The sequence below is a fragment of the Ahaetulla prasina genome, chromosome 17, assembly GCF_028640845.1.
Source record: "Ahaetulla prasina isolate Xishuangbanna chromosome 17, ASM2864084v1, whole genome shotgun sequence".
Taxonomy (NCBI): Eukaryota; Metazoa; Chordata; class Lepidosauria; order Squamata; family Colubridae; genus Ahaetulla; species Ahaetulla prasina.
Window position 1 is genome coordinate 5,410,374 of NC_080555.1, and position 20,386 is coordinate 5,430,759.

At 48.3% G+C, this 20,386-nt stretch overlaps 2 protein-coding genes across 6 annotated transcripts in view; both read left to right on the plus strand.

The window, feature by feature from the left end:
• The window catches only part of NUDT22 (nudix hydrolase 22), a 25,636-nt gene extending 17,369 nt beyond the window's left edge, over nt 1-8,267 (plus strand). For 3 of the 4 annotated variants that reach the window (XM_058160449.1, XM_058160450.1, XM_058160448.1), the window contains 5 exons: nt 4,233-4,720; nt 5,241-5,354; nt 5,649-5,746; nt 6,626-6,719; nt 7,285-7,577. In XM_058160449.1, the coding sequence (XP_058016432.1) occupies nt 4,253-4,720; nt 5,241-5,354; nt 5,649-5,746; nt 6,626-6,719; nt 7,285-7,389 (879 nt within the window). In that variant the 5' untranslated portion in view covers nt 4,233-4,252 and the 3' untranslated portion in view covers nt 7,390-7,577. Of the gene's footprint in view, nt 1-4,232; nt 4,721-5,240; nt 5,355-5,648; nt 5,747-6,625; nt 6,720-7,284; nt 7,578-8,211 lie in introns of those variants that run through there. The other variant, XR_009152400.1, reaches the window with a different exon arrangement.
• A 2,477-nt stretch (nt 8,268-10,744) lies between these two features.
• On the plus strand, nt 10,745-19,802 carry TRPT1 (tRNA phosphotransferase 1). Of its 2 annotated transcripts, XM_058160097.1 has the most exons (8): nt 10,745-10,876; nt 13,774-13,906; nt 14,314-14,395; nt 14,673-14,842; nt 15,583-15,757; nt 17,410-17,466; nt 18,434-18,544; nt 19,343-19,802. In XM_058160097.1, exons 2-8 carry the CDS (start codon nt 13,811-13,813, stop codon nt 19,363-19,365), a joined length of 714 nt encoding a protein of 237 aa, XP_058016080.1. In that variant the 5' UTR covers nt 10,745-10,876; nt 13,774-13,810; the 3' UTR covers nt 19,366-19,802. The 2 variants fall into 2 exon arrangements, with proteins under 2 accessions (XP_058016080.1, XP_058016079.1); XM_058160096.1 differs by lacking the exon at nt 10,745-10,876 and having other exon boundaries at nt 13,685-13,906.
• The last annotated feature ends 584 nt before the right edge of the window (nt 19,803-20,386 follow it).

The window sequence follows — 20,386 nt, forward strand, 5'->3', positions numbered from 1 at the left end:
AGTCATGGAGCCACACCCCATGGCCTATATAAAGGATCTGCTTTCTGGCATTCTCTGAGTCAGGCAAAGTCTAAACATATCTTGCTGAAGTCACTTTCTGGTCTCCTGCCTGCCCTGAGGACTTTGCTAGGACTTTGGCAGAGCTGCAGAGGCACGCCTGATTCGGATTTCCCGGACCCGGCCGTCAGCGGAGGAGTGGGACACGACAAGCACTGCGAACTAGAGGCGGGGGGAAAAATATTTCATATTTCACATTATTTCATATGTGCTGAAACTAATAAAGCAGGGAGAAAATTCCTCCAAGGTTTTGCTGCAAAGGATCCCTTTCTTAATTGCTTCTGACATTTTCATCTGTCTTCTTTTTAGCACCGTGGTGAGACTAACCAGATTCAGTGGTCTGTGTCTTCCCGGTTCAAACCCCAAATAAATGTTTTTAGCCCATCTTCTGCGCTCCCTTTAAACGGCGACGTAACATTGTCTTCCCCAGCTGCCCGGCTTCCAACGGCAGGTGGTCCTGGATTTACAACGCTTCATTTAGCGACCGTTCCAACATCACAACGGCACTGAAAAATGGGACTTAAGACCGTTTTTCGCACTTTAAGACCGTTGTAGCGTCCCCATGCTCCTGTGATCAAAATGAAAACCTTTGGCAACCGACTCACATTTATGACGGCTGCAAGTGTCCCGGGGTTCCTGTCAGCCCCTTTTGCGACCTCCCTCTGTTGCTAAGTGAGGCAATTGTTCAGCGGGTTTTGCTCCGTTTCACAATTTTTCTTAGCACGATTGTTTAAGTGAATCACAGCCGGTGTTAAGTTCACGGTCGCTAAGTGAGCCCGGCTTCTGCATTGCCTTTGCTTTATCAGAAGGTCACAAAAGGGGATCACCCGACCCTGGGACACTGCAACAGTCGTATATGTGAGTCAGTTGCCAAGTGTCCCCGTGCGGCCATGGGGATGCCGCAACGGTCGTAAGTGTGAAAAATGATCAAGTCGCTTTTTTCAGTGCTGTCGCAACTTCGAACGGTCACTAAATGAACTGTTGTAAGTCGAGGACTACGATGACGCTGAACTGTAGTTTTTTGGGGGGGAAATGAGCATTTATTAAAAAAAGATTTTAAACCTTTTTTTAAAAAATTGGGGGGAGAGGGAGGAAATATTTTAAAAAATGATGAGTTCTTCAACGAACAATTCTTCAGCAGCAAAGCTGCAGTCAGGTGGCTTTCCTTTTCTCCCTCTGCAGAAAATTATTGCAATTAAACCGCAATGATGGCATTCTGGGTTGTAGGAGCAGCGAAGGGGCCCCTCTTCTTCGCTCCATAATTAAATTGAGGTCTTATAATCTCATCCATCTCCGCTGGAGGGCTTGACGTCCTGTCTGGATTTATAGCCTCTGGAGTCAGGTCCAAAAATGCTTAATATCTAGACATGGCGAGCGGAGGCGGTAGACGGAATTAAAAATTAGCACGAAGCCTCGGTTTTTATTTATTTATTTATTTGTCCTCCCTGTCAAATATCCCTGCTATTTTCCCTTTTCCCAAAAATTGTCTTTTTCTCTTTTTTTCCCACGTTCCAGCTGAACGTTGCCCGTTTCTTTTCAGCTCTACGGCTCATCCTTTATCTGCAGATATTCCCAGCCCTAACCTTTGTAAAAAAAAATAAAATAGGATTATTCTCTTGAGATTCCGCTGCCAGATTTTCAAATCCTTGATCCGCCGAAGACTTTGCGCCTAACACAACAACTGCGACCGATATAGAAACCCTGCCTTCTAGGTGGATTCTGTGAGCTTCAAAACAAGGAGGCTAAATTCACACTTGTTTAGGTATGGAGGAGCACGTTTGCACACCCGTGGCTGCTAGGCTGATCTAGGGGGGGAAAAAAACCATTAATAAAAGTTAACACAGAAAGTCCTTGACTTACGAAGGTTCATTCGTTGACCGTTTAAAGTCACAACGGCACTGACAAAAATGACTTACGACCGTCTTCTTCGGCACCAGAGTTCAAAGGCCTCCATTCTTTGGCGCTCAGCCTTCCTTATGGTCCAACTCTCACAGCCATCCATTGCAACTGGGAAAATCATGGCCTTGACTATATGCACTTTTGTTGGCAGGGTGATGTCTCTGCTTTTTAGTATGCCGTCTAACTTTGCCATGGCTTTCCTCCCCAGGAACAAGTGCCTTTTAATTTCTTGGCTGCGGTACCCATCTGCCGTGATCTTGGAGCCTCTGATACTCTATGTAGTAATTCCATCCCAAATTTGTAGTTTCGGGAAGCTGAAGAGTGATAAGCTGAAGTGGCTGGCTGGGGAATTTCCAGCGCCAGGGCATCTGAACGCAATGCGCTCTGCCCAGCCGTGACGATCATTGCAATCTAACCGTGGATAGTTTGACAGGTTGGGTATCCTCATGGGCAAAAGGTGGATTCTGTGAGCTTCAAAACAAGGAGGCTAAATTCACACTTGTTTAGGTAGGGAGGAGCACGTTTGCACACCCGTGGCTGCTAGGCTGATCTAGGGGGGGGAAAGAAAAACCATTAATAAAAGTTAACGCAGAAAGTCCTTGATTTACGAAGGTTCATTCGTTGACCGTTTAAAGTCACAACGGCACTGACAAAAATGACTTACGACCGTCTTCGCACCAGAGTTCAAAGGCCTCCATTCTTTGGCGCTCAGCCTTCCTTATGGTCCAACTCTCACAGCCATCCATTGCAACTGGGAAAATCATGGCCTTGACTATATGCACTTTTGTTGGCAGGGTGATGTCTCTGCTTTTTAGTATGCCGTCTAACTTTGCCATGGCTTTCCTCCCCAGGAACAAGTGCCTTTTAATTTCTTGGCTGCGGTACCCATCTGCCGTGATCTTGGAGCCTCTGATACTCTATGTAGTAATTCCATCCCAAATTTGTAGTTTCGGGAAGCTGAAGAGTGATAAGCTGAAGTGGCTGGCTGGGGGAATTTCCAGCGCCAGGGCATCTGAACGCAATGCGCTCTGCCCAGCCGTGACGATCATTGCAATCTAACCGTGGATAGTTTGACAGGTTGGGTATCCTCATGGGCAAAAGGTGGATTCTGTGAGCTTCAAAACAAGGAGGCTAAATTCACACTTGTTTAGGTATGGAGGAGCACGTTTGCACACCCGCGGCTGCTAGGCTGATCTAGGGGGGGAAAAAAACCATTAATAAAAGTTAACACAGAAAGTCCTTGACTTACGAAGGTTCATTCGTTGACCGTTTAAAGTCACAACGGCACTGACAAAAATGACTTACGACCGTCTTTCGCACCAGAGTTCAAAGGCCTCCATTCTTTGGCGCTCAGCCTTCCTTATGGTCCAACTCTCACAGCCATCCATTGCAACTGGGAAAATCATGGCCTTGACTATATGCACTTTTGTTGGCAGGGTGATGCCTCTGCTTTTTAGTATGCCGTCTAACTTTGCCATGGCTTTCCTCCCCAGGAGCAAGCGCCTTTTAATTTCTTGGCTGCGGTCCCCATCTGCAGTGATCTTGGAGCCTCCGATATTCTATGTAGTAATTCCATCCCAAATTTGTAGTTTCGGGAAGCTGAAGAGTGATAAGCTGAAGTGGCTGGCTGGGGAATTCTGGGAGTTGAAGTCCACAGGTTTTAAAGTTGCTAAGGTTGAAAAATGTTGCTGTAGATACATATTGGGAACCACAAACCAGATGTTGTGTCTGGGCCCCCCGAGCCGGGCCTCCTGCCAGAAAGTGACTTGGAAAGTGAGGAGGAAGGGCCGTCAGGACTTATCTCGGGAGCACCAACTTCCCTGGCTCAGCTCCAGGAGCCAGAGGCAGGCCAGGTGGAGGAGATAATGAGGCCTCCGTCCCCTGACTCTTTCCTCCCCCAGGCCACGCCTCCAGACCCAGCTGATGGTAATCAGGCCTGGCTGGACCCTAGGTTTCGTAGGCAGGAGAGGAGGGAACAACAGAAGCAGAGGTGGGGCAGGCCTAGGAAGTGCTGAGTCATGGAACCACACCTCACAGGATATAAAACCAGCGAGGGCTGCTATGCCTCTTCATAGCTGGCAAATCAACTGATTAACTGAGAGCTGAAGTGACTCACCAGCATCGAGGGAGATATCAGAGAACTTGGCAGACGTTCGCTATTCTGCTGCCAGAGCTGATAGTGCCGGCTAATTAAGCCATCACTCGAACGGAGGCGAAGGAGGACAGAACACCAGAGGAAATGCTAGACGTTTGCACCTTTCTCTTTTTTTTTCCAGGTGAACAAAGCAGACAGAGGATGGACCCAGATATCTCCTTACTGTTCAAGTGCCCGGCTTTTGGGGGTATCCCCGAGTCTCACGTCCGAGTAGAACTTTCCCCCCTGTACGACCGGAAATCGCTGCCCACGGATCAGGTCGAAATCGACAGTGTCTGGGCAGCCCGTTGCCAGCAGAACCCGTGGCTTTTCGACGGGGCCAAATTTCGCCTCCACTCAGTCAAGCTGGATGGGAGCATTCTGACTTTCCACCTGGGGCTTACCAGCTATAAGGACTTCGTGGGTACCAACTTGGCAGAGGCAGCCAGGCAGCTCCGGGAACAGGGGCACAAGGACTTTGGGAACAGCCAAGCCTACCTCGCCGAGCCCCTGGGTGTGGGTGCCATGGTGCACACAGCAGACGACAATTTTGTCTTCCTGCGACGCAGCCTGTGCGTGGGGGAAGCCCCAGGGAAAATAGACGTTCCTGGGGGACACCCAGAGCCTCAGGTGAGTGTCTTTAATCTGGTTTGGGGCAGTGGAGGGAATTCCACCAATCTTATAAATACAGACAGATAGTGTCGTGGTCCACCAGCAGACTGCAGAGCTGGCAACGGAGTCAGACAGCGATGAGGCTGAGGAAGAACATGGGCCAGTCCTGGAGGCTGGGGAAGGCCTGGATGAGGGCTCTGCGTCAGAGGCAGAAGTGGGGCCAGGGCCATCGGGGAGTGAGGTGCGGACTCCAGAGCCTCCAGAGGCTGACAGTAGTGAGGCAGAGGAACAGGAGGAGCCTGTTACTCGACTTACAACAATCCTTACAACGGACTGTTGTAAGTCGAGGACTCCCTATGTCTCCTTACCCCTATTAAGCTACACTGGGGTGTAATCCTTTTGGAAAATTACAGCAGCAAAAACAGAAGCTCTGGGTGAACTTCTCTCCAATTTATGGATGTGGCTGATGGATCCTGTTTGTAGCTCTTACTGCTCCTCTTGAGTAGGCCTATTTGCCGCTATTCCTTTTTCTTTGCAGGCTGTGTTAGGAAACGACGCTTCGTTGGGATCCTTGATTCAACATCAGGATCTCCCGGGGGATCTGGTGGTCAGGGAACTGTTCTCTTCTGTGCTTCGAGAGATCCAGGATGAGGTGAGAGCGGAGTGGTATTCATCCGGTTCGCACTGGTTTTGGCGAACCGGTAGCAGCAATCGTGGGTGGGCCCGGCCACCTGCCCCAGCTCCAAGTCGTGCTATTTAGGCACGTTTTTGAAGCCGGGTGCATGCACAGAAGGCCGGGCACACGTGTGGACAGTGCTCGAGCGGGGCGAACCATCGGTAAAGGTAAGTGAAACCCACCTCTGGGTGAGAGGCTGGAGGAGGAGGCATCGTGTTGACCCGAGTCTCCTTCAGCTGCTTCCTGAATCACCTTTTTACCTGTTTCCAGGTGAACCTTCAACCAGCCACTCTCAGCAGGCCCGTTTTGCTTGGCATCGTTCGGAATGAAACTACAGCGGGCCGGTGCAGCGCCGAATTCTACGTCAGGTAATGCTTGAGGAAACAGAAACGGCAAGCAGTCCTCGACTTAACATTGAGCCCCAGATTTCCATCACTAAATGAGACATTTGTTAAGCGGGTTTTGCCCCATGTTACGACCTTTCGTTGTTAAGGGAAGTACTGCGGTTGTGAAGCTAGTCCAGTGAATCTGGCTTCCTGGTTGACCTTGCTGGTCAGAAGGTCATAAAACTCAGTCACATGACCCTGGCTGCGACTTAGAAGCTTCGACTTGGAATAACTTTATTGTCACTTTGAATATACACTAATCGGCATATATTAAAATTAAATTTCATTGCATACAACTCTCAAAAGGTCTCCACTTCTAATATAAACATGACAAAATAAACAAATAAATACAAAATTATGCATAAAGCCATATATTTTTATTTATATGTATGTATGTATGTATTTATTTATTTATTTTAATGACCCCATAATCCCCTGCATCAGGGTGGATTCGGGGCAACTGAATGAAGTTGAGTGTTTTGCTGGCCGGATGCCTTTCCTATTGCCAATGTTGAGTTTTGTTCGGCAGATATATTCTCATTGTGCCGAGAGAGAGAAATACCTGCCTCAACCTAGGATCGAACTCACAGCCTCCTGACTGTGAGGCGAGAGCTCCACCTCTAGGCCACCGCACTACTTGCCTACATAATATGACATAGAGAAACAACACAGTCTAGTTCGGAAGTACACACACACATGTACGTGGCGAGAGAAACGAATCTGTCATGATACTGCAGCCATCATAAATACGAGTCAGCTGCTTGTTCATCCAGCCCATTTTTAAACCTAGGGAGGCCGTCTCCATCATGACTTTAGCTCTCCTCCTTTGCTGACGGTTCTCCTCTCCGTTTTGCCCTTCAGGTGCAGCCTGACATCGGAGGAAGTGAAGCGGCATTACGCTCTGGGGGGACCAGAAGCTCAAGAATCCGTCAGCATCACCTTTGTCAGCCGAGAGGTACGTTTTAAACCCCTGGAGGGACTGGCCCAAGTCACCCAGCCGGCTTTCATGCCTAAGGCAGGACTGGAACTCACTGTCTCCTGGTGATTGGCCCAAAGTCACCCAGCTGACTCTTTCTCTCTCTCTTCCCCTCTCCCTCTCTTCTCCTCTCCCTCTCATTCTCTCTCTCCCTGTCTTTCCCGCTCTCTCTCTCCCTCCCTCTCTCTTACTCTCTCCTTCTACTCTTTCTCTCTCTCTCTCCCTCTCTTTCCCCCTCTCTCCCTCTCTTTCTCTCCCTCTCTCTTCTCTCTCCTCCTCTCTCGCTTTCCTCCTTCTCTTTCTCTCCTCCTCTCTCTCCCTCTCCCTCTTTCTCTCTCCCTCTCTCTCTCTCTTCTCTCTCCCTCTCTCTTCTCCTCTCTCTCTCTCTCTCATTCTCTCTCCTCTTTTCTCCCTCCTTCTCTCTCTTTCTCCCTCCCTCTCTCGCTTTCCCTCCCCCTCTTTCTCTCCCTCCCTCCCTCTCTTTTTCTCCTTCCCTCTCTCTCTCTCCCTCTCCCTCTCCCATTCCCTCTCTCTCTCTCTGCAGGATGTCCTGTCCATGGAGCAGCAGGGCGAGTGGTGGAGTGAACTCTGCCCATCAGCCAAAGGGGCCGTGAAACTTTACACGGAGGTCCTGGGAGCGCATCAGTAAAAGCCCACCGATAGAGACTCACTCTCTCCAGGACTGCTCAGAACCTCTTTACCAAAACATCAAATGCCACAAATTCACCGGTTCCTGCTTTTCCACGTAGGAGGGCCGTTATGCCAAGACTCACCCCCCCCACCTCTCTCTCTCTCAAAAAAACAAACTGGTAAGGACTTCCAGCTCCTAAAACTGTGCCTTTGGGGCTCCATTTTTCAATAAAGATTTTTTTTTTAACTAAAAAAAATAAAGAATTCTCATTTCAGCTACAATTTCAGATATTAGGATAGTTTGGCTAGGCTTCTGAGCCCGCATTTCCTGCCCTCTCTATTCATCCGGCCGCTTTCTATTCCTACATCCCATCCTTGGGAAATAGCTAAGCTAGAATCTACCGTTGGTTGGTTTTGTCCCAAAATTAGATTGCGGTTTGGTGGATACACAGATTCTGAAATCTGCAGAATGCTTGATGGGCTTTTAAGCTTTGGCCCGTGAAGACTTTTTAATATAGTGTCGAAGGCAGGGGTGGCATTCACTTGCCTTCCCTACCGGTTTGCAAATGTGAGCCTTCTGTGCATGCGCAGAGCATCAAAAAGGAGACATGATGACGTCCGGGCGGGTGGGTGGAGCATCCCACAGCTGCCACTACCGGAATGGAACAGATTGAATACCACCACTGGTTGAAGGTGAAAAAATGAAGAATGTGCCTTGTATTTTAAGCAAAAGCCTTAAACAAAACATGAGTTCTGAGTCCAATAATGTGGTTCATATTTATAGGGAATGAGCAAGTTACATAAACCTTAACGTGTTTGTTTGGGGTTTAATGTGTTACAGGATCGGCCGTTGCGGTTCGTAAATCAGGATTTGGGACACACTATGTTGCGTGAAAGGGGTACAGTGGCTCAGGGGCTAAGACATTGAGCTTGTCAATCGAAAGGTCAGCAGTTCAGCGGTTTGAATCCTTAGTGCCGCGTCACGGGGTGAGCTCCCGTGACTTGTCCCAGCTTCTGCCAACCTAGCAGTTCGAAAGCAGGTAAAAAATGCAAGTAGAAAAATAGGGACCACCTTTGGTGGGAAGGTAACAGCGTTCCGTGCGCCTTTGGTGTTTAGTCATGCCGGCCACATGACCACGGAGATGTCTTCGGACAGCGCTGGCTCTTCGGCTTTGAAACGGAGATGAGCACTGCCTCCTAGAGTTGGGAACGACTAGCACGTATGTGCGAGGGGAACCTTTACCTTTACCTATGTTGTGTGAACACAGCTGATTACATTTTATTTTTTTATTTTAATATGCTGGGTTTGGGCTGTAGCTGATGGACTAAACCACATTTATTGGTTTATTGAAATAATAAATAGAATATAATTCTTTATTGCCCAAGTGTGATTGGACACACAAGGAATTTGGTCTTTGGTGCATACGCTCTCAGCGTACATAAGGAGAATAAAATGCATTCATCAAGAATAAAAAGATACAACACTTAGTGATAGTCATGGTTACTAATAAGCTGTCAAATTGTACTAGGAAACAAGTAAAAACAATATAAATTGAAAGATACAAGAGCAACTTGGTTATAGTAGTAAGTGGGAAGAGAGATACTAGTAAGGAAGAGCAGAATACAGTCTTAGTAAATTATTTGACAGTGTTGCGGGGATTAGTTGTTAAGCAAAGTGATGGCATTCGGGAAAAAACTGTCCTTGTGTCTTGTTGTTTTGGTGTGCACATGTGTGTGAACAGTGTGTGTGCACATTGACCATCTGGGTGCAGTGACCATGTGCAAACCACATGAGTTTGCCAAACTTCCAGCCAGTGATGGACAAGTGGCAATGTCTGGATTGACCAAAAAAAAAAAAATGTCTTAAGAAAACATTTGGCTGCTCTGGCCACGTGCAAATTACAACAATGCAGGATTAAGACGATGGCACAAAATGCTTCCTCTGTCCCTCGGCCGACTTAAGGCACTCTAAATATTCTAACCGTTTTCAGAGTGACGGAAGAGCCAGGAAAGCGGAGGAACGGAGTTGGTGGGAATATCAGCATTGCAGAGGATTTTAGCAGATCCCCCTCGCCTAGCCCTGATTATCTGGATTATTGGCAGCTTGGAGGCAATTAATGAACTACAATCTGGGTGCCCTCCCTATCCATCAACATCTTATCCGGCGGCCTGAGCAGCTTACTGTCTGAGCTGTGACCCATGTTGCTCAGCTGACGTATTTGTTTTAACGATTTCTGCTTTACTAGGTTAGAGATCCTTACTGTGCTTACATCATGCTTAACTGGGTCAGTGGGGGACCAGAGTTTGGGGGGGGGGTCTAAAGGATACCAAACTGTGTTTGATTTACTCATATAATGCTGAGTTACCTTTTGGTTGAAAAGAGATCCGGTCCTGCTAGATTTCAACTAATTCTCCCTATACCCAATACAGGTAGTTCTCGACTTACAACAATTCACCTCTCTTAAAGCACGTTTCTTGAGGAATTCTGGGAGTTGAAGTCCACCCATTATAAAGCATGCTGGCTGGGGAGTTCTGGGAGTACAAGTAAGTGGTGGGATTCAGCCAGTTCGCACCAGTTCGGGAGAACCGGTTGTTAACTTTCTGAGCAGTTTTGCAGACTGGTTGTTGGAAGAAATCATTAGGGCAGAGAACCGGTTGTTAAATTATTTAAATCCCACCACTGGTACAAGTCCATCATCTTAAAACATGCTGACTGGAGAATTCTGGGGGTTGAAGTCCACCCATCTTGAAGCACGCTGGTTGAGGGATTCTGGGAGTTGAAGTCTACCCAAGCTGATTAAGGAGTTCTGGGAACTGAAGTCCACCATCTTAAAGGATGCTGGCTGGGGGGTTCTGGGAACTGAAGCCCACCCACCTTAAAGCTGCAAAAGTTGAGAAACCTTGTGCTACACTGTGAAAAACTATTTGCCTGGGTTAGTGGCTGACGTGCTTTGCTTCTTTTGGGAAGGGCACATTTTATTCCATGCAGCATTGTTGACTAGTGTGACTCACACAGGTCCTGCGTGCTTCACACAGCATGTGGAATGTCAAATTTGTGGGAGAGTCACCTTAGATTGCTTAGGGCAGCCTGCAAACCGCCCGTCCTCCGAAGGGACCAACGACCCCATTTAAAAAATGGCCACCTTAAATCTATATATATATGTATATCATACTTCGGTCTATATCCAAATGTTGTTCTGCTGAGTAATTATTTTGAGATGCATCCTTTGTACTGCTTCGTCATTGTCTGCTCTAAATACCGACAAACTGTTTTGCCGTTCCAGAGTCTTCCCCCCCCCCCGCCACCGGCCGCTGAAGACAAAAATGCAAAGAAGCAAAAATATCAGGAGGAGCAAAAAAACTTTCCTTGGTGGGAGGAAAACTATCTCAGCGCCGAACAGGCTGGTGAGATGAAATAAAAAGACAAGACTATTGGAAGAAGCCCCCCAAAAAGACAGAAATGGCAGTTTTTATTCATTGTTCCCATTTCAGCTGCCGGCTCAGGGGTGTGTATTGTACTTTGGGGATACGATGGTCTCTGAGAGTTTGGATAGTAGATTTTTTTTTAAAAATCCCTGTTATATTCAGCTGTTTTTGTCCTTGAAATGACTTTCTGGAGATTGGAAGACAGGACGCAGCAGCTTTAACCATACCAAGAAGGAGCAAAGAAGGGCAACAGTGACCCCCAGTGGCCATCTGGGGATAAATCTGCATTTTTATAACATAACATAACATAACATAACATAACATAACATAACATAACATAACATAACATAACATAACATAACATAACATAACATAACATAACATAACATAACATAACATAACATAACATAACATAACATAACAACAGAGTTGGAAGGGACCTTGGAGGCCTTCTAGTCCAACCCCCTGCCCAGGCAGGAAACCCTACACCATCTCAGTCAGATGGTAGGTCTACTATTCTTTTAAAAGAATAGTAGACCTAAATATAGAGTAGTCCTCGATTTACAGAGGTTCATTTAGTGACCGTTCGAAATTACACTGGAAAAAAAGGGGCCGGGATAGCTCAGGCAGTAGAGAAGCCTGTTATTAGAACACAGCTGCCTGCAATTACTGCAGGTTCTAGTCCCACCAGGCCCAAGGTTGACTCAGCCTTCCACCCTTTATAAGGTAGGTAAAATGAGGACCCAGATTGTTGGGGGGGGCAATAAGTTGACTTTGTAAAAAAAAAATATACAAATAGAATGAGCCTTATACATTGTAAGCCGCCCTGAGTCTTCGGAGAAGGGCGCGGTATAAATGTAAACAACAACAAAAAAAAGTGCTTTTGCAGCATCCCCACGTCACGTGATCAAAATTAGGACGCTTGGCGTCTGATTCACACTTAACGACAGTGGCAGTGTCCCAGGGTCACGTGATCCCATTTTGCGACCTTCTGACCGGTAAAGTCAATGGGGAAACCGGATTCACGTTAACAACCGTGTGACTAACTTAACAACGGCGGCGGTTCGCTTAACGGTGGCCAAGAGAGGTCGTAAACTGGGGCAAAACCCGCGTAACAAATGTCTCGCTTAGCAACAGAAATGTTGTGGTCGTATGTCGAGGACCGGCTGTAAACCTTGGGAGGTTTTTCAAGGAGAGATTTGAGGCAGTCATCTGAGGGTCTCCTGCTTGAACAAGGGGTTGGACTAGACGACCTCCAAGGTCTCTTTCAATCTTGTTCTCCAAACTTGGAGGTCGTCTAGTATAACTCCCTGCTCAAGCAGGAGACCCTCAGATGACTGTCCGATCTCTTCTTGAAGACCTCCCAAGGTTAACAGGCGGTCCTCGTCTTACGACCGCAATCGGGACCAGAATTTCCATGGCTGAGCAAGACACTTGTTAATTGAGTTGTGCCTCATTTTATGTCCTTTTTCATTGCAGTTGTTAAGTGAACCACACAGTCATTGAGCGAATCCTCCTTCCCCCATTGGCTTTGTGGGTTGGAAGCAACTATCTTAAATACCTGCCAAGTGCCCTAATTTTAATCACATGATCATGTAGGGGGTTGCCTTGCCTATTTTAAGTGCGAAGACCACTTGCAAAGTTAAACCTTTAACAGATGAACAGAGTTGGAAGGGATCTTGTAGATCATCTAGCCCAACCCCCTGCTCAAGCGGGGGTTGACCTACATCATTTCTGACAGATGGTTGTCCAGTCTCTTTTTGAAAACCTCCCGGAATGAAGCTCCCACAACTTCCGAAGGCAACTTCTGTTCCGTGGGTTGATTGTTCCCACTGTCAGAAAATTCCTCCTTATTTCCAGGTTGAATCTCTCCTTGATCAGTTTCCATCCATGATTCCTTGTCTGGCCTTCAAAGATGCTTTGGAGAATAACTTGACCTCCTTCCTCCTCTCTGTGGCAGTCCCTCAAATATTGGAACTCTGCTATCATGTCCCCCCTAGTCCCTCCTTTTCATTAAACTAACAAAATAGAATAACAGAGTTGGAAGGGACCTTGGAGGTCTTCTAGTCCAACCCTCTGCTCAGGCAGGAGAGACCCTATACCATTTCAGATAAATGGTTTTCCAATCTCTTCATGAAAGCCTCCAATGTTGCAGCAGCCACAACTTCTAGTGGCAAGCCGTTCCACTGATTAATTGTCCTCACTGTCGGGAAATTCCTCCTTATTTCCAGGTTGAATCTCCCCTTGGTCAGTTTCCATCCATTGTTCCTTGTCTGGCCTTCGGGTGCTTTGGAAAATAGTTCAACCCCCTCCTCTCTGTGGGCAGCCCCTTAAATATTGGAAGGCTGCTATCCTGTCTCTCCTGGTCCTTTTCTTCTCTAGACTAGCCAGGCCCAGTTCCTGCAACCGTGGATCGTATGTTTTAGTCTCCAGGCCTTTGATCATCTTAGATATGATTCAGATTAACAGAGTTGGAAGGGACCTTATAGGTCATCTAGCCCAACCCCCTGCCCAAGACTGCTATCTTGTCTCCCCTCTTCCCTAGACTAGCCATGCTCAGTTCCTGCAACCATTCTTCCTAGGTTTGCTCCATGAACGGTTGCAAGGACTGCCGATGTTTCTGAAGGCTCGGAACTCAGCCACGTTTCATGCAGGATTTCCAAGCCTGCCGGTCGGAATCCCCCTCCCCTTGAAGCCCCCTTGGGAACAACAAGCACAGTTAAGCCAACCAAGCTGGAGAGCAATCCAGACTGCAGGCTTAGTGAGAAGGACGCAAGCAGCTATGGAGGAAATAAAAACTACAACTCCCAGAAGCCCATGCAGCCCCGGCAGATCAGCTGACTCCCAGTTTCCCCCCCCCCCACTTACCGTGTATTGGAGAGGTTTCAGACTGCAAGCGAGACCAGGGCAAGGTCTACAAATTAAAAAACCCTTCCGTCAGGGAGAGGAATAATAATAATAATAATAATAATTGCAGGGTTTATCCAGGAGGATTTTGCAGGCATAAAACACACATGGCCGCAGCAGGATCAAACATTGGCAAGGAAGCTTTGCAAAACTCTGCAAGAAGAGAGCGAAAGCGAAAAAGCCGGAGAAGATCCAGAGATCAGGTCAGAGAGATTCCCCCTCCAGCTTCCTTCCTTCCTTCCTCATATAAGGAAGAGTCTTATTTGGGGTTGGACTAGATGATCTATAAAGGTCCCTTCCAACTCACCTGTTAAATTGCCACGAAAGATTTCACCTTGTGTCACAGCAGTGGTGGGTTTCAAAAGTTTTTTTTTACTACCGGTTCTGTGGGCGTGGCTTGGTGGGCATGGCAGGGGAAGGGTACCGTAAAATCTCCATTCCCTCCCCAATCCAGGGGAAGGATACTGCAAAATCCCCATTCCCATATCTGCAAAAAGCATCTTGCAACTCGGGTCTTCTCCTCCCCCTTCATGCCATTCCCCAGGATCTTTTACCATTTTCCGTTCCTGCTCACCGTCCTAAGTGTCTCTCCCAAATTTTCCGTTCCCAGGATCCAGATGTTCGCCTGTCCAAAGCGCTCTCGTATGCTTTGCGCCACGGGGCCGAAAATCTGGGCCTCCGCATGTCATCTGGTGAGTGATTCCTGATGCGTTCCCTGTTAGTGGCCGGCACAGAAAATATTGCCCGAGTGGCAGCGGTGAAATCCTACCGGTTCGCACCGGTTCGGGAGTTTCATTTACCCAGCTAGGGAACATCATCAGTGTTAACGGGTGTGTTGTGCGCAGATCTAGGCATCGTAATGCGTAATACATTCAGAATTCTGGCTTTGGGTCCTGGCGATTGTGGCTTAAGCCAAATGTGACTTCGCCTGCTTAAGTCTTCTTTTTTCTTTTGTTCCTGAACCTTAAGATGGCTTTGTCGACGTGGGGGAGATTCTTCATTTGCCCCAGTTTAAGGCCTGGTCTGAGGAGGACGTGAAACGTATTGTGGAGACCAACGAAAAACAGCGATTTGCTCTGTGCCAACATCCGTCCAGCGGACACCTCCAGATCCGTGCGAATCAAGGGCACTCGCTACAGGTAAGGAGTTCAGAGAACCTGCAGGAGTGGGCTGCTGGGGGTTCGCAGAGGTTCGGGAGAACCTCTAGCTAAGATTCTGTGCAGTTCAGAGAACCCCCAAATCCCACTCCTGGCTGGCCCCACCCACCCCACCCCGTCCCTCCCAGGAGTCCCCATGCAGCCCATTTTGGATACAGGTAAGTGCCGGGTGCTGACGGAGGCTCGGGGAGGGTGAAAAATGGGCCTTTGGGAAGGCTGGAAACTAGGAGGGCCTCCGGAGCTTGGAAAAACCGTTTTCACCTTCCTGGAGGCTCGAGGAAAGCCTCCGGAGCCCAGAAGACGAAGCAGAAGATGCAGCTATCAACGTTGTTTTCCAGCAAAGCTCAAACGCCGTTGCTGGTCTTTTAAGCCTTATGGGAGGGGCCAATCATCTGTTCGCCCTACTCCTGGGTTGTCCTTTTTGCTTGAGCTGCTCTTGCCTTCTGGCAGCTCTTCTCATGCGTGCATTAGGAACAGGCTCCTCCTGTTCCTCTGCCTCACTACTATCAGGCTCTGGAGGCTCTGGAGTCCTCGCCTCACTTCCCGATGCCCCTGGCCCCACCTCAGCCTCATCGCTGTCCGACTCGGTTGCCAGCTCTGTAGGCTGCTGACGGACCACAACACCCAAACTACTCAGATCTGCCCTTTTAAGCAAAGAAACGCTGGAAAAGAGAGCGATGTCATTTCAGCAAAGTCCTTGATGGTAATTCTCGTCCTTCCAGGTTCCCGGGCTGGAATTAACTCCGCTGCAGACGCTACAGGACTTCCCAGAGACTGTGGCTCACGGCACACTTCTGTGCCACTGGCCAGCCATTCGTCAGCGTGGCCTGTCGCGGATGGGAAGAACGCACATCCATTTAGCCCCTGGATTGCCAGGGGAGGGGGCTGTCCTGAGCGGTGAGCGCTCCCCTTTGAGAAAGGGGGTGGGGGGGCAAGGTTGTCTTGTGTTCGGTGGCATCGGAATCCTTGTCTATGGGGAGTTTCAAATAGCCTCTCCTTCCCACTCGGTTTTAATCGCGGTTAGGTAGTTTTTGCCTTCGGAAGGACCAGCCTGGATTTTTTTGGATTTATTGGAAAGACGCTCGGTACAAGTGAAAGACTGTGCAGTATGTAGAATGCGGTAGAATTTCAGGCTGACTCTGCCCACAGCCAGAAGTTCAATCCTGACCGGCTAAAGGTTGACTCAGCCTTCCGTCCTTCCAAGGTGGGTAAAATGAGGACCCAGACTGCTGGGGGCAAGATGGTGACTCTGTAAATTGCTTAGCGAGGGCTATAAAGTGGTATATAAGTCTAAGTGCTGCTGCTATTCCTTCCTTCCTTCCTTCCTTCCTTCCTTCCTTCCTTCCTTCCTTCCTTCCTTCCTTCCTTCCTTCCTTCCTTCCTTCCTTCCTTCCTTCCTTCCTTGACAGACAGGAGGAAGTGAGGGCTCTTCAGAGCTCTCTGAGCTTGGTTGTTTCTTTGCACACGTTTCATTACCAAACTAGGTAACATCGTCCGTGCTAGAATGGATGATGTTACCTAGTTGAGTCATGAAACATCTGCAGGAAAACCACTCAGCTCAGAGAGCACCAAGGACCCCATAGTCCTCCTCCTCTTCCCTTCCTCCTTCTTCCTCCTCTATCCCTCCTCCTCCTCCTCTCCACAATCCCCATTCCCTTCTAGCACGGATGATGTTACCTAGTTGGGTCATGAAACGTCTGCAGGAAAACCACCCAGTTCTGAGAGCATCAAGGGCCCCTCATTTCAACCCTGAGCCTGCAAATATTCTCCTTTATTGGTAGAGGAAGAAGCATGCTACCAATGCAATGGAGATTGAGCCCTGGCCAAGAAAATAATATGAGAAAACATCTCAGATAAGACCCTCCTTAAGGAGGAAGGAGGGAGAAACGCCTTCAGCTGCTACTATACCTGCTGCAATAAAAGTAATCCAGATTTAAGTGGCATTAAGAGTTTCTTAGTCTGGTCTACCTCGTAGGTCTGACACTGAATCCGGGCATAGCGTGATGTGTGAACTTCCACCAAAGTCATTGAATAATTAACCCGGTATGGACAATCCTAACTTAGGATAAAACCTTAATGCATTCAAGTACAGTGCATTCTGGATAGCCCTTTTGTCTGGAGTGGTATAGGGCAGAGGTGGGTTTCAGCAGGTTCTGACCAGTTCTGGAAAACTGGTAGCAGAAATTTTGAGCAGTTCGGGGAACTGGTCGTAAAAATTCTGACTGGCCCCCGCCTCTTATCTATTCTCTGCGTCCCAAATCCCAGTTTATTGGGGAGAAATGGGGATTTTTGCAGCAACGTTCCCCTGGATTGGGGAGGGAATGGAGACTTTGCAGTAATCCTTCCTCTGGAGTGGGGTGGGAATGGAGATTTTACAATATCCTTCCCCTGCCATGCCCACCAAGCCGCGCCCACCAAGCCACACCCACAGAACCGGCAGTAAAAAAAAAATTGAAACCCGCCACTCACCCCCCTGAGCAGGGGGTAGGACTAGAAGACCTCCAAGGTCCCTTCCAACTCTGCTCTTCTATTCTTCCCTCTCCTCCCAGGAATGAGACTCAGTTCTGAAGTGGCCATAATCATTGATGTTCCCAAGGCGCTGGCAGGTGAGTGAAGACCAACCTTGTAGAGAGCAGAAGACAGGTGAAGAGTTCAACCTTATAAATTAACAGAAAGAGCTTTGCCTACGGTGGCTGCTCCATCCCTGGAGGCTTTTAAGGAGAAACTGGACAGCCCTTTGTCGGAAATGGTATAGCGTCTCCTGCTTGAGCAGGGGGTTGGACTAGAAGACCTCCAAGGTCCCTTCCAGATCAATTCTGCATTGAATAGTCCAATGAAGAGAAGGACTAGGGGTGACATGATAGAAGCCTTCCAGTTGTTGAGGGACTGCCACAAAGAAGGGGGTGGGTTTCAACCTGTTCTCCAAAGTACCCGAAGCAGGGGTAAAATCTACATACCTACTGGTTTGGAAGTGTGCGCTCTGCGCAGGATTTTGGACCCTCTGAGCATGCGCAAAGCCTTCTGCACATGCGCAGAGGGTTAAAAACAGGTTAAAATCAGGAAGTAACGGTGTCCGGGTGGGTGGGCGGAGTCTCGTGCTGCCGCCGCTAACGGTTCTCCAAACCATACGCTGCTACCAGTGCGAACCGGTAGCATTTCACCCCTGACGGGAAGGCAGGACAAGAAGCAACGGGTGGAAACTAATCAAAGGAGAGAAGCAACTTAGAACAAAGGAGGAATTTTGTGACAGTGAGGACAATTAACCAGTGGCACTGCCTGCCTCCAGAAATTGTACATGCTCCAACACTGGAAGTTTTTAAGAAGAGATTAGACAACCATTTGTTCTGGAATGGCATAAGGTCTCCTGCTTGAGCAGGGGGTTGGACTAGAAGACCTCCAAGGTCCCTTCCAACTCTGTTACCATACTGTATTCTTTTCTGCTGCTGAGGGTGGAATTTAAGGGTGAGGGTGGAGCCAGTTTGAAATCCTGGGGGAGAAGTCTCAACTTGTCCGCCAGCCTTTTTTAGAGACCGGGCAGGAAATGATGCATGTTGAATTCCTGCTTTCCCGTAGATGGGATCTCATTCTTCCGCTCGGCTAACGGAGTCATCCTGACCCCAGGCAATGCAGACGGGCTGTTGCTTCCTCGCTACTTCAGCAGAGCACTGCAGCTTCAACCTCGACGTAAGTCTGAAGCGTCTTCCAGGTCTTAGGCCCGGTTCAGGACGCTGAACGTTCAAGGCACAGGTGGATAAAACCAGGAGTGGTATTCACTTACCTTAGCTACCGCTTCGCAAATGTGAGGGCCTTCTGAGCGTGAAAAATGGGAGGTGATGACATCTAGGTGGGTGGGCGGAGCCTCCCGCAGCTGCTGCCACCGGTTTGCCCGAACCGGATAATACCAGCTAAATACCACCACTGGATAAAACCAGCAGTTTGAAGCCTGGGGGATTTTCAGCGTAGGGCATAGAGGGGGTTCAACAGATGCCACATGGAAACAGCTGGTCTTATCTGGACTTTCCAGGTGAGTTACAATTACAGGTCGTCCTCGACTTACGACCGCAACTGGGCCCAGAATTCCTGTTGCTAAGTGAGACCTCTGTGAAGTGAATTTCGCTCCGTTTTACGACACCTAATTCATTAAATAAATCACGGCACCTTAATAAAGGCGGTTGCTCATTGAATCTGGCTTCCCCGTTGACTCAGGTCGCAAAAAAGAGGATCACATAAGACCGGGACAGTACAATGGTCATAAATGTGAGTCAATTTTGCCCAGCATCTAAATTTTGATCAGGTGACTGTGGGGGCGGGGGGACAGCAACGGTTGTTAAGTGTGGGGAAAAAAACAGCCATCAGTCACTTTTTGTCAGTGTCGTCGTAACTTCAAACGGTCACTAAGTGAACTGTTGTAAGTCGAGGACTGTATTATTCAGGGAATTATAACACCCCTCTCTGGGCTCTCTCCTCTGTTTCTCTTCCCAGGAGGCCTCCTCCCTCTTGAGTGACCGTTCCTGACATGGATCTCTTCCCTTCCATCGTTTCATCCGAGAGACACGCGTTGATCACACGTGTGCGTTTGAACACGTAACTAAACCAGGAACTTTCACTATGGAATTGTCTTTTTGACCTCCCCGTAGAAAATATATCTCCAGTCCCATTTGGGTAGTCCTCAACCTAGGACCGCAAGTCAGCCCAAAATTCCTGCCACTAAGCGAGTTAAGTGAAGTGAGCTTTGTCCCGTTTTACGACCTTCCTTGCCACGGTTGTTCAGTGAGTCACCGCAGCTGTGAAGTTGGTAACACGGCTGTTAAGTGAATCGGGCATCCCGATTGGCATGTTAGAAGGTGATGCCATGGCCTTGGGACACAGCAACCGTCATAAATAGGAACCCGTGGCCAAGCATCCAAATTTTGATCACGTGACCATAGGGGTGCTGCAATGGTCGTAAGGATGTGAAAAAACCGGTCATAAGTTACTTTTTTCAGTGCGGTAACTTTTAACGGTCACTAAATTAACCGTTGTTAAGTGAAGGAGTACTTTCACTTAAGCTGGCCAAGATGGGTAAGATGTTCTGAATATAGATAGTCCTCCATTTACGAACATTTGTTTAGCAAACGTTGAAAGTTACAATGGTGCTGTAAAATGCCCAGTCCTTGCATTTACAACCAGTCCTTGCATTTACGACCGTCACAACACACACACACCTCCAGGGTCACATCATCTCAATTAGGCGCTTTGGCAACCGGCTTGCATTTGCAAACAGTTGCTGTGTGTCCTATAATCAGGTGATCACAATATGGGTGACCTTTTATAACACTTTTCGGGTGTGGGGGGTGGAAATGGAAGAATCAGTCCATACTCATGATGGTGGCGTTCGCTTTAACGACCGCCATATAAACAGTAGTAAAATCGGGTCTGACTTGGCTTCCAACTGCAACGACTTAGGACGGAAATGCTGGTCCCAATTGTGGTCGTAAGTCGAGGAGTACCTGTAGCTGTGGGGGAGAGGGAGGACATTAAACGGCC

Excerpts from the sequence above, each read along its gene's own strand:
- TRPT1 (XM_058160097.1), top strand. The coding sequence starts at position 13,811 with ATGGCCGCAGCAGGATCAAACATTGGCAAGGAAGCTTTGCAAAACTCT. Across the intron at positions 14,396-14,672 it reads GGGCCTCCGCATGTCATCTG|ATGGCTTTGTCGACGTGGGG; the intron begins GTGAGTGATTCC and ends CTGAACCTTAAG. Across the intron at positions 18,545-19,342 it reads ACTGCAGCTTCAACCTCGAC|GAGGCCTCCTCCCTCTTGAG; the intron begins GTAAGTCTGAAG and ends TTCTCTTCCCAG.